The 16,770-nt window shown below is 46.6% G+C and overlaps 1 protein-coding gene across 1 annotated transcript in view; it reads left to right on the top strand.

The window, feature by feature from the left end:
- The window catches only part of LOC106001620 (annexin A8), a 19,336-nt gene extending 4,527 nt beyond the window's left edge, over positions 1-14,809 (top strand). The window contains exons 2-12 of the mRNA XM_013036666.1: positions 330-420; positions 1,328-1,422; positions 4,025-4,138; positions 4,819-4,909; positions 7,002-7,081; positions 7,552-7,611; positions 8,150-8,243; positions 8,404-8,499; positions 10,452-10,510; positions 12,404-12,526; positions 13,919-14,809. Coding sequence (XP_012892120.1) covers positions 330-420; positions 1,328-1,422; positions 4,025-4,138; positions 4,819-4,909; positions 7,002-7,081; positions 7,552-7,611; positions 8,150-8,243; positions 8,404-8,499; positions 10,452-10,510; positions 12,404-12,526; positions 13,919-13,978 — 963 coding nt within the window. The 3' untranslated portion in view covers positions 13,979-14,809. The remainder of the gene's footprint in view (positions 1-329; positions 421-1,327; positions 1,423-4,024; positions 4,139-4,818; positions 4,910-7,001; positions 7,082-7,551; positions 7,612-8,149; positions 8,244-8,403; positions 8,500-10,451; positions 10,511-12,403; positions 12,527-13,918) is intronic.
- Positions 14,810-16,770: the final 1,961 nt, after the last annotated feature.

The following is a 16,770-nucleotide window of genomic DNA, read 5'->3' as shown; positions in this document are numbered from 1 at the left end:
GGGGGGCTGAGTAAGTAAACAGATGGATGCTGATGATGCAAGAGTTGGGTGTGAAGAGGTGAGTGGAAATCCAGTCTGAACTCCTTTCCTTTTGAGGGATCTCAGAGCCTGCCTCAAATTAAATGCTTTTATCCATTTCTCCTCCACCCCTTACCAGCCCTTCTGGGAAACTACCCAGAGTACCCAGCTAAGCAGCCACTAAACATGCCACTAAGAAGGGCCCAGATACTTTGGTCATCTGGTTTGCTTCACATCCTTAGCAAATTCTGCATACCCTCTAATCCCCTCTTAGAGCCTTCTGGCATTGAGTAGGCCTGGGTCTCTTGCAGGTTGAACAGGAGGGCGTCACAGTGAAGGGCAGCTCCCACTTCAACCCGGACCCAGATGCAGAGACCCTCTACAAAGCCATGAAGGGTATCGGTGAGTGACCATCTGCATCCTTTGCACTGGCGAGCTGTGCCTAAGACTCTGTTCACCATCCTGTAAAGCAGATGTTAGAGGACAGCCGGGAAGGGGCGGGGGGGGGGAGGGAGTCAGAAGGGGGGGAGGAGAGGGTCCTGTTTTACTCTGAGAGTGATTTCTTTACCCAGACCATCACACAGACCCAGGTGTGGGTGACCATTCCTTCTTGGGATAACGAAAGAGAAATAGGGACAGCCAGCTGCTGTGTCCATCTGGGCAGGATTTGGTGCAGGGCCTGGCACAGAATACAGGAGTTCTATAGAGCTATACACAGGCCTATGAGACATCAGCTGCATGATTGGTTCGGCCTCCCATGGTGGCTGGCCAGAGACCCCACTTCCTTCCTGCCTCCAGTGTCTACCCAATGCTACCCTCCACATGATGGAGAGAGAAAAGAATGGCCTATGCCAGCCTTTTGCATGGCTCCACCCACAAGCACAAGCCCTGTTCTCCTCCTACCCTGACAGGATCAACCACTCAGCTGGGTGACAAACCACCAGGAAGGGTCTCAGATCCTTTGGTCTGGATTCTTTGTCATGACCTTCCCCAGCCATACACAGCACAAAGGAGGGACAGGTGGGAAAACTTAATTGGCCAAATTCCAAAAAGCCCAGGAATAATGTCAGATTCTTTCCCTGTGAGACTGGACCTGGGTCACACCTGACATCGTATGGGTGGGAGGTGGAGGGGGGGCGAAGATAGATTTTCTAAGCATTTTGTTTACACTATGAAAATCATCTGGGCCTTTAGAGTTGTGCAGGTAATGGTCTCACTGCTCAGTTACCAGGCAGCTGTCCCCTCCCCTCCTTTGCCCTCTCCATCCTCCTGGAAGGAGAAGGGACACTCATGCTGTGTACCTCTGTAGGGACCAACGAGCAGGCTATCATAGATGTGCTCACTCGGAGAAACAATTCCCAGAGGCAGCAGATTGCCAAGTCCTTCAAGGCTCAGTTCGGCAAGGTAAGGAGACTGCTGGGGGTTGCAGCCTGGGGGCAGCTCCAACCTGGATGATCATTTCTTTCAAACTCCCTACTGGAAAACAAGCATCTGAGACATTCATACACTGAAACTATTAGTCCTCTGTGTATGTGTTTGTGTGTGTGTGTGTGTGTGTGTGTGTGTGTGTGTGTGCGCGTGCGCGCGCACACGCGCGCATGCCAGTACTAGAGCTTGAACTCAGGGTTTGAGATCTAGCTTTTTGCTCAAAGGTAAGACTACCATTTGCACCACAGCTCCACTTCCAGCTTCTTACTGGTTGATAAGAGTCTCTCAGACTTTCCTGCCAGGGCTGGCTTTGAACTGTGATCCTCAGATTTCAGCCTTCTGAGTTAGGATTACACGTATAAGCTACCGGTGCCCAGTAAAGTTATTACTCTTTATTCATCTGAAGTTCAGGTTGAACTGACTTCTGTTTCATCTGGCAGACCTTTTTATAACTTCTGAACTTCAGTATGGTGCTGGCCTTCAGCTGACCCACTTCCACTTTAACTTTCTCTATCCCCTGGTCTTCATATTTAAGGTGTTAGCCTTTGACCTGAGGTCTATTTCCTGCCTTCTGGCTCTTTCCTACACCCCTTCAATGAAGGCCTGACCCCCTTCTCCTCCACAGCATAGGCATATACTATCATGTTGGAGCTACTTTGACTCTACCTTATCCCTCTGCCCACTAAGAAACTCTACAAGCCCTAGTACACTCTACCTGCCCTAATACAGAGCCAGACATTTAGAATTGCTCATAGAACATAAAAACAAATGCAAGTGCCTCATGCCTGTAATCTCAGCAACTCAAGATGCTGAGATTTGAGTCATGGTTCCAAGCCAGCTCAAGCAGAAAAATCCATGAGACTTTTTTCTCCAATCAAACATCAAAAAGCCAAAAGTAGCTGCAGCTCAAATAGTAGACTCCAGCCTTGAGTCAAAAAGCTAAGGGACACGTACGGTGTATAACATGTGTACACCATTGTATGTTATAGACTGTGATAGACAATTTACTCCAGGAAAGTTAGAATGAACTTGTGACTTTAAATGAGCATCATTATTCCACAATACTGTGAGATTCAGGAAATTATGTAATCACTTAATCACAATTTAAAAAAAAAAGAACCTCAGGGAAGGTAGGGAGGGAAGGGATGGTAGAGGGAAAACAATGGAGGGGGTAACAATGTTCAATAGGAAGTGTACTTATTACCTTACTCATGTAACTGTAACCCTCTGTATAGTATCTTTACAATAAAAAAAAAGCTAAGGGACAGTGTTCAGGCACTGAGTTCAAGCCCTAGTACTAGCATGAAGGAGGAAAAAGAGGAAGAAGAGGAGAAAGAGGAGGATGAGGAGGAGATCAAGGAAGAGGAAGAGGAGGAGGAGAAAGGTTGGGGGCAGGGGAAGGGGAGGGGGGAAGAAAGAAAAGAAAGGAAAGCAAAAAGGAAGGAAGGAAGGAAGGAGAGAGAGAGAAAGAAAGAAAGAAAGAAAGAAAGAAAGAAAGAAAGAAAGAAAGAAAGGAAGGAAGGAAGGAAGGAAGGAAGGAAGGAAGGAAGGAAGAAGAGTAGGAGGAGAAAACATTGGTTCAAACTCTGAAAGATTAATTACATCCCCTTGGAGAAAAAAAATCAATATAAATTTTTACTATTCCTCTCTTAATCCTCAGAGCTATTTTTTATTCTCCAAATTCAACACTTGGAGTAACCGATGTTCAGAGAAAACTGAGTTACCCAAGGTCCCAAAGCCTATAAGCAATAAAGTTGGGATTTAAATCCAGGATGACAAAGTCCTTGGTCTCTGTTGCTCTCTGCAGATAGCTTGATATGGCCTGGTGATTCTTTGGACACAAATCTTTAAAAAGAGATATGCTGAGATATAACCTTTCCTTCTTTCCCTTTCTTCTTCTCTCTCTCCTTTCCTCCCTTTCTTCCTCCTGTCTTTCCTCACTTTCTTCCTTCTTTTCCTACCTTTCTCCCTTTCTTCCTTTCCTTTCTCCTTCCTTTCATCCCTTTCTACCTTCCTTCTGTCTTTGCTTCCTTCCTCCTTCCCACTCTCCCTTCTTTCTTTCTTTCCTTCTTCCCTCCCTCCCTCTCTCTCCCTTTCTCTTTCCATTCCTTCACCTTTCTTCCCTCTCCCCATTACTCCTTCCCTCCCTTCCTCTTTTCCTTCCTTCCTTCCTTCCTTTTTCCCTCCTTTCATTCCATTTTACCTCTCTTCCTTTTTTTGCTTCCTCCCTCTCTCCCACTCTTCACTGAGTACCTCCATGGCACATGGCAGGCATTCATTGGTGCGCTGAGCACCATACTGCCTCCCACAGGACTGTACAGTCTCCTGTGAGCCTCGAATGTGCCCAGTACTGCTTACATGCTGAGTTAAGTCACACATCGATCCATCACTCCTTAAGCAATGGTACAATTTTCTCCTACTCCTTCTTCTTCATGCTTAGAGAGACTGGGCAGCTGATTTAAGAGACAGTAGCCAGCATGTGGCAGAGGCCATGAGGGCATGTAGCTTGAACTCCTGGGCACTCCTGTGGACCTAAAGGACAGCCAACTCATCCTGTCTTCCCTTGTTCTTTCCTTAGGACCTCACTGAGACCTTGAAGTCAGAGCTGAGTGGCAAGCTCGAGAGACTCATCGTGGCCCTCATGTATCCACCATATAGATATGAGGCCAAAGAGCTACACGATGCCATGAAGGTAAGTGCATGAGTCCCCACGGCTGAACCCAGTGAGCTTACCACCTGCTACTCAGACAGTCATCCAAACCCCGGATTGACTGGCTATAATGAAGCCCAAGTCGGTTATGTCTCAGAATGGGATTAGACCAGGTATACAGTAAAGTTAGAAACCCATCTCTGAGTGATAGATATATGGCTCAAGGGTATCATACCAACCTAGCAAGTCTTCGGCCCTGAGTTCAAATCCCAGTACTACCCCAGAAAAGAGAAATATAGAAATTCACATCTACAGTTCCATGCATGACCTCCCAGACCCTCCCAGATCCTCTTTACTCCATACCAATCCTTTTGCTTTTGTAGATTAGAAAGGATCTGGGAGCCAGGAGAGTGATTATTTCACTATTATTTCTATGTGAAGGAGGCCAGGCACTTGCATACATCAGGGTAGAGACGCTTATTACCCTCATTTGTAAATCAAAATACTTAAGCTAGACAGGTTAGAGCCCACTCCACCCCCAGATGAGACCACCCAGCTAAAGAGGGGTTGAGGTAGAGCTTTCCCTAACAGGTTTCTTCAGGAACATCCCCCTAACAAAAGCTCCATTCGAGTCATGCCAATGTTTGCTGAGGCTTGGGAAGAGGGATAGAGTGGAATTTCACGCACAGGCAGAACACTCCAGCACAGATTTCTGTCTCCAGGGCTTAGGAACCAAAGAGGGAGTCATCATTGAGATCCTAGCCTCCCGGACCAAACACCAGCTACAGGAGATCATGAAGGCCTATGAGGAAGGTAAGGGGCTGTCAAGGTGGAGGGGAGCTGGGGCCTGAGTTAAAGTCTTGCTTGGTACTGGCATGGGTTTTGGCAGCCTGACAGGGAAGAAGGGTCATGCAGTTCCCAAGGGAACTGGGCCCCATTAGAAAGGCCCTGCTGAGCACCTGTGTGTGCCAGCTCAAATGTGATTCAGACCCAATCTCAAACATGCTGCTAAGAAGAGCGGGCATGTGCCCAACTCAGATTTCTGGCTGTACCAGAAGCAAACAGGCTGGCTCCTTCTTAGCTGTTCACAGACTGCAGAGGGTCATCATCTAGGGCCCCACTGGGGTCTTTGTTGTTGCTGTTGTTTCTTTTTTTTTATCTTTAATTAGTTTGTTAGATATGTCTTCAGGATACTGGGATGACATATAGAAATGAGCTGGACAAGGCAAAGTTTACATTTGTAGAAGGTGAACCCTTATTTGGAAAATATGGCAAAGAAGCACACAGAGCCACCAGGCTGCTCCTGGCGGAGCAGCCCTAACACAGCAGGCCCCACCTCCTTGCTCAGATTGACTGAGCTCAGATTCACAACCTGCAAAAGGATGTAGCTTATTTAACAGGGACAAGATGTAACTAAAATTCTGTGAGCTTTGTAACAGAATATCTTAATTAAGATATTAATTGATATTGATTAATTAAGGTATTAATTAATTAATAATGTAGCAGGAAAAGGACCTAACTAAAATTTAATCAACAAGGTCCAAGCTACCTAGCCAAAGAAGGAAGTTTTCAGAAAAACAGTTCTCACAGGATTGACAGAAAGGAAGCAAGCCATTTTGACAGAAAAAACCCACTTGGATTAAAAAATAAAAAGATGGCTTTTCCCACAAGTTGTACAAAGGGGTTTCAATTCAACATGTCAGCTCATGGCATGAGACATCTTTAACAATGTCACCCCTTTCATCCTTCTCCCAATTGTCTCCCAACCCCACCATGCCCTCAATTTTCCTAGCTCTATTTCTACATACATACATTAAATAGTATGACTGAATTCTCCTACTCTCTCTCTCCATTTGTCTCCCCTTACCTCAACCCCTCTGAAGCCTCAAATTGCAGCTCCTTGGTATTCATTTTGTTAGTTGTAAGTTAACTGTTCAAAGGAATTACACCATTGGAATCCTCCCCTTACAAATACCACACATATACATGTAACCCTATATGTTTATATACATATTTACAAATTAGATTTAACTTCTTCATTAAGAGAGAAAGCAGGCTTCCTGAGCCTGACTTACTTCACTAAACATCATTTCACCAGATCCATCTATTTCTCTACAAATGATATAATATTATCCTTTTTGATGGATGAATAAAATTCCATAGTATATATCTACCACATTTTCTTGATCCATTCGTCCATTGAAGGGCATCTAGACTATTACCCTAACTTGGCTATGGTGAATAGTACAGTAATGAAAATGGTTGTGCAAGTGGCTTTGTTGTGTCCTGACTTGTAATCTTTCAGATCAGTGTAGGACCCCATTGTGTGGAGAGCATAGACCACTGTCCAGCTGCTCTTCATAGTCACAGGTTACAAATCAAGCAAAGTCAACTAGTCCTCTGTGCTGTGGATATGGTGGCAAGTTTGTCTGTTGGCTTCGGTTTTGCCAAACCTGACAATGATATGGAGCCCCACTGGCAGCCCCTACCTTGGCTCTCTGGCCTAGCCCATTTCTATGCCTTGAGTGTCATGTCAATCTTGGTTCTGCATGAACACCCAGGTGACAAATCTGTCACCCTGATATTGTGTCAAGACCAGGTCCCCACTCTGTGATATCTGAGAAGAAAAGTGTCATGGAGATTCAGAAGAAGAAAAGAGAGAGAGAGACCTGAGGTATGGGAAGTTCTGTGAGGCATGAGTGGCCTGCATATATGGGTACAGGGTGAGATGTACATGTCCAGATCTCTGCATATCTGTTTGCTGGTGGAGTGCTGGGTGCTCAGTACTCCCAGAAATGGGAGGATCAATGTCTTGGACTTCCTAAAAGACTTGAGTCTGAAAAACAGGTCCTTTGGATCAATTCCTAGGTCAGCCCCTTTACCTTATGGGCTTGTTTCCCTGCAGACTATGGGTCCAGCCTGGAGGAAGACATCCAAGCAGACACAAGCTGCTACCTAGAGCGCATCCTGGTGTGCCTCTTACAGGTATTACAGTCCAGGCTCCTTGGAGTTCTGTGACTTGAAGATCTCAACAGCTCCACCTCAGGGAGCAGGCCTTAAGCTGATCCAGTGGAGTAGAGACTGGGACATTGAACAACACAGTGGTTTGTTTACATCAGCTGTGTCTGATGATGGAAGAGTTCTCTCTGTGGAGCCCCACTCCTCTTCAGGCTCAGCCAGATGAAGCATCTAGGAAAGAAGAGGAGAGCATCCTGTCGTTGAATGGGTCCCTCATGCATGCCCTAAGCCAGACCTTTGGCCTCCCCAATCCCAATGAGACAGCCCTCCTACTCCCAATGAGAAAACTGAGGCTTGAGGATGATAACCAACTTGCTCAAGGCCCCATGGCCAAAAATGACAGTTTTGCTCTGACACCTCTCTAAATCCCACTGTCTTCAGCCCCTTGTGCTCTGACCTGCTGTCCTATCTTACAGAGCCATCTCTTCTGTTCCTAGGGCAGCAGGGATAATCTAAGTGGCTTTGTGGACCCAGGACTGGCCCTCCAAGATGCACAGGTGAGTCTGTGCCCTGCCCCTGCCATCTGGACTTGAGGTCTGACTCCTGGAAGCCTCACTAGTCCACCTACTCAGGACTTTCTTTGACATAGATTAAGCCTGGCTAAGCCAGAATCCTTCAGACTTTTGCTTTGTGGTGTCTGAGGAGGAAAGAGAGGGTATTAGGGACACTCAGAGAGGGGAAGGGAGGCCCAAGGGGGTGGGGAAGCTATTGTAACAGGATGGGCCTACATTCCTAAGGGAGTTAGGTCCAGAGTGATACTTGCATGTGTGTCTGTCTATGTCTGTCTGTCTACCAGGGGAGTATTCCCAGAGGTGAGGGGTAGAGGAGCATTTCCTAAAGTAGTTTGGTCCAAGTGCAGAGCAGAGCTTCTAAGCCAGAGCTATTGAAGAAGGAGCTCAGGGTTCTATGCACAGTCAAAAAAAAAAAAGCTGTCCTGGCTGAGTAGACAGAGGCTGACCCCAAGCTCTAGGGTTTTAGGTACTGTTCCTCACTTCCTTTGTCTCCTTCACCAACTTGTGGTTTTCCTGATCCTAGGATCTGTATGCAGCGGGCGAGAAGATCCGAGGAACCGACGAGATGAAATTCATTACCATCCTGTGTACCCGCAGTGCCACCCACCTGATGAGAGGTAGGGGCAGAGCCAGACAAGGCCAGGGAACACTCTTAGAGTGGGAGAGAAAGCTGAAGAGCCCTGGACCCTTCCTCTGATTGCCAAGAGGGAGGCAGAGGTGGTACATTGAGCTGCAGTCTATAATCTACACATCCCTAAATTGAGCTATCTCCCACAGTGTTTGAGGAATATGAGAGAATCGCCAACAAGAGCATTGAGGACAGTATCAAGAGTGAGACCCACGGCTCCCTGGAGGAGGCCATGCTCACTGTGGGTAAGAGACACATACTTTCACATGCATTTGCTCGCCAGCTCACGGTGGTGAGCCAAGTGATTGGTTCCAGTTCATTTGCAAGGAAACTCCTTTTGCACCAAAACTCTCAGCTTGTACCCCTTAGCCCAGGGCCCTGGGACAATTCCACCTCTAGAGATTCAGTGTGTCCTGCTGGGACTGTTCTCTGTACTGCCTGTGTGATCATGAGGGTTGTGTGAGTGTGTATATGCATGTGGGTGTGAGTGTGGGTTAGAGAGAAGAGAGACAGTGTGTGTGCACGGATGGGTGTTACACATCCTTATATTGTATGTGTTAGACTGTGTGTGTGTGTGTGTACATGTGTGTGTTAGAGACAAGGTGTTCATGTGTATATTGTGTGAGTGTGTTAATATGGGTGTATATATTAGGGAAACAATGTTTCTATGTATGTGAGTGTGTATTACACTGTGTGGATACAGATGTGTTGGAGACAATATATTTATGTGTGTTTTATGTGTGTGTGGAGACAATATGTTTATGTATATGTGTGTATGTGTGTATGTGTGTGAATATGTATTAGACAATGTGTGTGCCTGTGTAGGTGTTAAGCAGACAATGTGTTTATGTGTGTGAGAGATTGTGTGTCTTCATAAGACGATGTGTGTGTGTGTGTGTGTGTGTGTTCATGACACCAGGTCCAGGCCCTTGGCCCATGACAGCCATATAGGAAGCACTGTGGTCTAACAGTGTTACCCTGCACAAAGCTACATCGCCCTTGCCTCAGATGCCAGTCGAATAAATGGTGGTCTATGGTTTGAGTCCCAATGGAGAAGTTGATGATCTGACCCTGGGAACACTGTGAACCTCCCCCTCCTTGCAGGAGGCTGGGTTTACTTTGGAAGACCCATTCTAGAGTGCATCTAGAGTCCAGAGCTGAGATCATAATGGAGAGTCAGTGCAGAGTTGGGACCTTTACACAGAAGCCCAGACAGAGGGGCCTTTCCTCTAGGCCCTCAGATCCTGGAGCTGAGGTGAAGGCTTTCGGCTGTGTGCTCACTTCCAGTCCAGGTTGCCTCTGTAGAGATCTTAGCATTTAGGGAACTCCCTACTGTGTGAGATCTGAGCACCTCATAGAGACAAAATCCAGTCTATGTTGGAGCATCTGACCACCCTTGCTCTAACCTCAGCCACTCAAGTCTACCCCCAGATCCTAGATAATAACACCCAAACAGCAAAGGTATGCAGGGCCTCACGGTGCTAACACTTCCCCTTAAAGTCTCCTTAGTCTCTGAAGGTTGAGAATAAAGTCACACAGCACCCTGGAGACAGAGTGTAAATACACGTCGACCTTCCTCAAAACCCAGGCTCCTGTAAAGTTCTATGTTAACATGCCACCGCCCCAAGTGAGTGCCAGGCCTCTGAAGCACCAGTCAAGAAAGGAACATGCATTGAATAACAAGTAGAGGTCCTGCTAGATAGAGCAGGTCCCCTGGGTGCCTTAGTTGCTAGGATCAAGCTTCTCTTGGGAATTCAAAATGCAGAGTTCCTGGTTCAGAGGGTACTCTGAGGCCTGTGACCATCATGCTGTGACCCCGCTGTGCCACTGGGTGGTAGGATTCATGGTGGTGTCTTGTGGAGTTTGCTCAGAGGCTGTCCTGGTGGGTCTGAGCAGTCCTCTGATGGGCCTGAGCTGATGGCTACGGATGTGTCCTACAGGCTTTCAGTGTGTTTCACATTCTGCCCTTTAGCCTGCCTGTTCTGGACTTTTAGGGCTGAGCCCAGTGCCCTAGGCTCTCTTCCCTGTTCCCACCCACTTGAACACAAAGCCTCCATTTTGGAACTAGGCACAAAGAAATGTGCCTAGCCTTACCCAATGCTAACCCTTCAGACCTGCAATGAGACATAAATAACTAAAGATGTAGATAATTCCACCTACAACCTTCAGATATTAACAGAGCTTTTGTGTTTATCAGTGAAATGCACGCGCAACCTCCATGGCTACTTTGCTGAGCGACTCTACTATGCCATGAAGGTAAAGTTTTGTCTACTGCCTCCCTTACCATCAGTCCTGTGTCACACCACCTGCTAAGAAGTTCAGAGGCCATGGCTGCCTTCAACATCCGAGTTCCTCTGGTTCTTCTGCCATCAGAAAGGCTTTAGTTCTCAGAGGGAAAACTGAGCCTCGGCAAGGAAGACACACCTTCTAGAAGGTGAATTTAGGCAAGGAGTTACATGTGTGCACCATTCGTGGAGCTGGAAGCCTGGACACTGAACCTAAGCTTTTGTGTTCAAGGCTAGTGCTCTACCACTTGAGCCACAGCTCCACTTCTAGCTTATTGGTGGTTACCTTTGAAATAAAAGTCTCACAGATTTTCCTGCCCACACTGGGTTGGAACTATGATCCTCAGATCTCAGCCTCCTGAGTAGCTTGAATCCAAGCCTGAGCCCCGGATGCCCCGGATGCCCCTGAACTTTTGCAACAATATTGAGAACCTGTCTGGTAACTTCTAGTGATGGTGAAACTAAGGCCCAGATTCAAGGTCACTCAGTTGCTAAACAACAGAGCTGCAACTTGAATCCAAGTCCATCTGATTGTGCTTTTCCTGGCACTACTTGGCCTGGTGTTGGGAGGGGGTGGACTGTTGCTGGAAGTCACACGCAGACCAGCTCAGGGAGTAGCAGCTCCTACCTATGCTCAGGTGCAAACCTCATACTTCCTGTTGTGTAAAAGGCAACCCTATGTGCAAAAGCCGGTGCCCATAGCACTCAGCAGGTAGAGATTCTGGTATCTGGAACCCATTCAGTTTCCTGAGACTAAATTAAATGCCCACTTTCCCTGATGTATAATGGTTTGCATTACCTGAAACAGAACCATGCTAGCAACCCCAAGCCCTCTGGCCATGTCTGCACCAGAAATGAGAGAGGGCATGGAATTCCCTTGGCCATGAGGCTCCATTGGACACATGATTGATCAGAGCGCCCTCTAGTGGCTCTCACCTCTTATCCTAGCTACTCAGGAGTCTGAAATATGAGGATTATGATTCAAAGCCAGCTGGATCAGGAAAGACATGAAACTCTTCTCTCAAAAAGCCATAAGTAGAGGTGCAGCTCAAGTGGTAGGAGATAAAGTCTTGAGTAAAAAGTTAAGGACCAATGCACAGGTTCTGAGTTCAAGCCCTTCTATGAGAACCAAAAAAAAAAGGAGGGTCAGGTGCCAGTGGCTCACATTTGTAATTCTAGTTACTCAGGAGACTGAGATCTGAAGATCACTGTTTAAAGCCAGCCCAGGCAAGGAAAGTCCATGAGACTCTTGTCTCAAATTAACCACAAAAAGCTGGAAGTAGATGGGCTGGGAAGGTGGCTCAGTGGTAGAGTGCTTGCCTTGCATGCTTGAGGCCCTGGGTTCAATTCTTCAGCACCACATAAGCAAAAAGAAAAAAGCCGGAAGTGGCGCTGTGGCTCAAGTGGTAGAGTGCTAGCGTTGAGCTGAAGAGCTGAGGGACAGAGCCCAGGCCCAGAGTTCAGGCCCCACGACCGGACCCCCCCCCAAAAAAAAAGCTGGAAGTAGAGTAGTGGCTCATATGGTAGAGCACTAGCCTTGAGCAAAACAACCCAGGGACAGTGCTCAGGCCTCAAGTTCAAGTTCTAGTACCAGCACACACATATGCAACAAAGGCCAATCAGAGATGAAAAAGGGCAGGAGGGTGACATTGCTGCTCCAGGGAGGCATCTTCTTCCCAGATCAGTACTTTGTGTCCAGAATTTGACATGGTACAACAAACAAGCATTACAAGGTAGAGCATTTGGCTTTACTTCCCTCTAGAAATCCCCAGAACCCAGTCATACAGGTTACAGGTTTACCTATCACCCCAGAAATAACTAGGAAAGAGGAGATGTGGTGGTTAATTGATGCTGTCTTGTCTAGGGAGCAGGAACACGCGATGGGACTCTGATAAGGAACATCGTTTCCAGGAGTGAGATTGACTTAAATCTTATCAAAGGTCAATTCCAGAAGATGTATGGCAAGACTCTTAGCAGCATGATCGCGGTAAGCCATGCTTTCCCCATCCCAAGGTCTTAATTTGCATTAATTGTCAAAAGAGCTATTTCTCTCCAAGTTCATTGGAGGATTCTAGAACTTTTGCTACTTGTTATCTGGAAGTCTGCTAGCACTTAGCAAGTTTGATTTTAGAGTCTAGTATTATCAAAAAAAAAAAAAAAGGAAAAAAGCCAGCCATCAGTGGTTCATACCTATTATCCTAGCTACCCAAGAGGCTGAGATCTGAGGATCTCAGTTTGAACCTAGTAGGGACAGGAAAGTTTGTGTGTCTCTTATCTCCAATTAGCCACCAAAAAGCTGTAAATGGAGCTGTGGCTCATAGGAGTAGATAACTAGCCTGGAGCACAAAAGCTCAGGGACAGTGCCCAGGCCCTGAGTTCAAGGTCCCAGACTGAAAAGTGAAAAGCTCCATTTATGATCCACAGGTTTGATAAAGCAGACAAGATGATTCCAATTTTTAAAAAAGGAGAGAGAAAATTTTAAGACGCCATTAAAAATCAACAAGATTTCAGGGGAAAAAAATCTAAATTGTTAAAGAATCACTAATTCCCACGAGGCCTAACCTGTTTGAGGGCAAGGTGGAATAAGCCCCACCCCTTAGCACCCAGGGCATTAGATGAACCCACTCCGCTCTCTTGAGCCCGTTTTCCTCAACCATACCAAAAGGGAGCTTCATGATTTGGCCTTGTGTTTTCCCTCTGGCTGTGTGCCAGTCCTGTTGGGACCTACCAATGACTAAGAAATGGGTCCAGCCATCAGCACTGTGGAGCTCATCTTGTTGGGGGACAAACACTGCTGGATCCCTGACCTGAGCCAGCTGCTAAGTAGGCAACTCCACTTGCCTCACATCTCTGCAACACTTCATAGACCACAGAACAGATCCTATAGAAGTGAGCAGTCAATAACCATCTCCACCCCACAGCCCTGCCTCCCAGTGTGGCTCCAGGCTCCCTACGTTCAGCCTCAGTTCCTTGAATTGCAATCACAGGTCTTGAAGACATGTTGGTCTATGCTTAATAGGTAAATGGCTGAATAAGTGAATACTAGCTACTGAGAAGGCTAAGATCTGAGGATCTCTGCTGATCAAAGCCACCCTAGGCAGGAAAGACACAAGACTCTTACCTTCAAGTAACCAACAACTCCTAGATTGTAGAGCCAGTCTTGAGTAAGAAAGTGAGAGTAAGAGACCCAGAATTCAAGCCCCAATGCTGGCACAAAATAAATAAGTGAATGGCTGAGCACATCTGGGTTCTAAGTGAGGCCTTGAAAAGACAGGCCCCACCCAAGAAGCATAACTCAGCATTTATAACAACAGCTGCTCCTGATGAGCTGGACAGGGTCATAAACACTCCTTTTGAATCCCATGCCTTCTTCCCCCAGGATGACACCAGTGGTGACTACAAGAATGCCCTCCTGAGCCTGGTGGGTAGTGACCCATGAACGCACCAAATGAGCACAGAAGCCAAGAAACTGGAGTCTCCAGGGCCCTGCTTGTATGACCTTGGCCATGGGTGGGGTGGGGGGTGGGAACTTCAGTAGTCTTTTAGTTTTCTAGCTCCCAGTTTCAAGGGCTCTTCAGACAATGTTTTTGACCCAGAGGGTGAAACTACCCTGGGCTCCTCTTCTTCCACCATTCCCCAGGTCATTTCAGGATACGTGTGCAACCTGAGCATACCTCTAGAACAAATAAGTCCACATGAAGGGACCTGCAAGAGGTCAGAGGTCATCTCTTCCTCTCCAGATAGGAACTTTTCATTGGCACAGAATCATCTGAGCACAGGTTATACAGATATACCTTAGCCTTGCCCCATCTACTGAATCAGGGTCTGGGAGGAAGGAGGGAGGAGTCTGGGGAGGATGGCGGGATCCAAGGAATGAATATAGGATATCTAACACGTGTCTCAGACAATAGGCTTCCTTATTGGGCAACCAATAAGAAGCTCAAGAGAGAGCTTTGGTTTGAGGCACAAGCCTGTGAGCAACTAAAAAAGGGACCCATAGGTGCCAATTGGCAAGTCTATAACCTTCAACCATCCTCTTTGGAAAACCATAACAAAGTAATTACACCAGGTCTTCAAGGCTCAAACCTAGTCCCTGATGCAATCAGTGTTCTTTCCTTCCATTATGAAGCATGAAACACAGGGAAGTGCCCAGCCCTGAACAAAACTCTCATCCTAATTCCGTGACTTTCACCCTGATTTCATGCCCTTAGAGCCTGGATAATGGAGAAGCTGATGGAAGTCTTCTTATATATGTGTTGGGTTTTCCGAGATAATAAACATGTATACTTACAAAAAGTGTCAAGATATGAGTGTGGGTATGTGCACATGTGTTCAGTGGTACTGGGATTTGAACTCAAGGCCTAGGCACTGTTCCTTAGCTTTTCCGCTCAAGGCTGGCATTCTGCCACTTGAGCCAAAGCTCAGGTTGCCATGGTCTCCCAGTGGACATGTAGGAGTCTTTGAGTCTACCAGGAGTCACATGGCACCACTTCCTCCTAACTCTATTGATCAAAAATATCACAAGCCACCCCATTTTCAAGGAAAAGGGCCATGGACCCCACTTGTCAATGACTGGAAGATCAAAGAATTGAAAAGAGGTTTGTCTTGATTTTTCTTTGTGTGTAATCCCAGGGTTTGAACTCGGGGTCTGGGTGCTTTCCATGAGACCTGTTTTTGTTCAAGGCTAGTCCTCTACTACTTGAGCCACAGTTCCACTTCTGGTTTGTTTGCTGGTTAATTGGAGATAAAAGTCTCACGGACTTTCCTGCCTAGGCTGGGTTCAAACTGTGATCATCAGGTCTCAGCTTCCTGAGAGCTGGGATTTCAGTCATGAGCCATTAGTGCTCAGCTGTTTGTTGTTGTTTTTTTTTTAATCCACCATAAATGATACTCAAACTATGTAACTACCAGGCAGCACGACCCCCTCACAAGAATAGATGACATCTGTAGAGCTGGTACAGAGCTCTGGAGTCCACCCCTCAGGGACAGGCCTCCATCCCTGGCATTGGGTTGAAGAGTCAGAAGGTTGACAGTTACATACCAAAGTGTCTTACTCCATAACAAAATTCCACAGATAGCTGGATGGCTTAAACAACACATACTTCAACTTCATATCTCTGGATGCTATTATGTCTAAGAACAAGGTATTTGGTTTGAGGCGCAGTTCAGTGCCTCTGCAGGGCTGAGTTCCCAGCTAGCAGACAACTGCCTTCTTCTCACATGCCTGTCCTCCATGTTCATCCCAGAAAAAAAGAGCTCTCTCCATCTTCCTCCTCTTCTGAGACCACTGAGGACTTTACCACAGGGCCTCCTCTAACCTAGACTCCTTCCTGAAGGCCTATCTCAACACCACCCATCCCACAATGGCCAAGGCTTCCACACAGCCCACGCCACACCATGCAGAAGCAGCCCAAGACTTTCACAGAAACCTCCAACAGCTGTGTCAGGGTGTGGCACCTGGATACCAACTTGGGTGGTTGTTCTTTGTTTGTTGTTGTTGCTCAAGTCCTACCCTGAACTTCCTTTCAGTACTGAGTCACTGTCTGACTAACAATTGCCCTCTGCCAAAGTAATTGTGGAAGAACTTAGAGAACTCCTCTACCCTGCAACCCGCTGTCCCCTACCATTGACTCACGAGGCATGGATTCTGACAGTCCACCCCAAAATAGCCCTCATGTGGCCAGAGAGAAGCTGTAACCAAGGAAATAGGAAATGCCAGATCCAATTCGTGCCCAGCACTGGCATCTGTTTTAGGAGAATCACTTCTGCCCTTAGAAGAGACATGAGACAAAGCAGAAACAGAAGGTCCCCTTAGGTTCGAGGAAACACAATCTTCCTCAGAGGTCAGAGTGAGAATTGTCTCCCCCTAGAGGTGACCCCAACTGTGTGTTATGTACCAGATAACTCTCATGGTGGCTGGGGAAGGACATTAGCTACACACTCAGTACTTCCAGATCTTTTTTTTTTTTTAATTTGCTTGGAATAATCTTCCAGACTCTCCTAAGCAAACAGTCACATTCCAAAAATAGTTTTGAAATTGCTGTTTGAGATGTTTGTTTTACCTATCTTGTTCTTGGTGGGTTTTTTTTTAAAGATAGTTTTTGAGGGTCTGCTTAATGTGGTTTCAGCAAAGGAGAAAAACAAGGCATCACCACAAAGATTCTCTGTGTGGCCAAACTTTAGTCAGGCTCCTGAACTTTCTTCCAAGCACATAGTGCACTTCCTTATACA

The sequence above is a fragment of the Dipodomys ordii genome, unplaced genomic scaffold (assembly GCF_000151885.1).
Source record: "Dipodomys ordii isolate 6190 unplaced genomic scaffold, Dord_2.0 Scaffold333, whole genome shotgun sequence".
Classification (NCBI taxonomy): Eukaryota; Metazoa; Chordata; class Mammalia; order Rodentia; family Heteromyidae; genus Dipodomys; species Dipodomys ordii.
The sequence above is the reverse complement of the archived record's forward strand: the minus strand, read 5'-3'. Positions and strand labels throughout refer to the sequence as shown.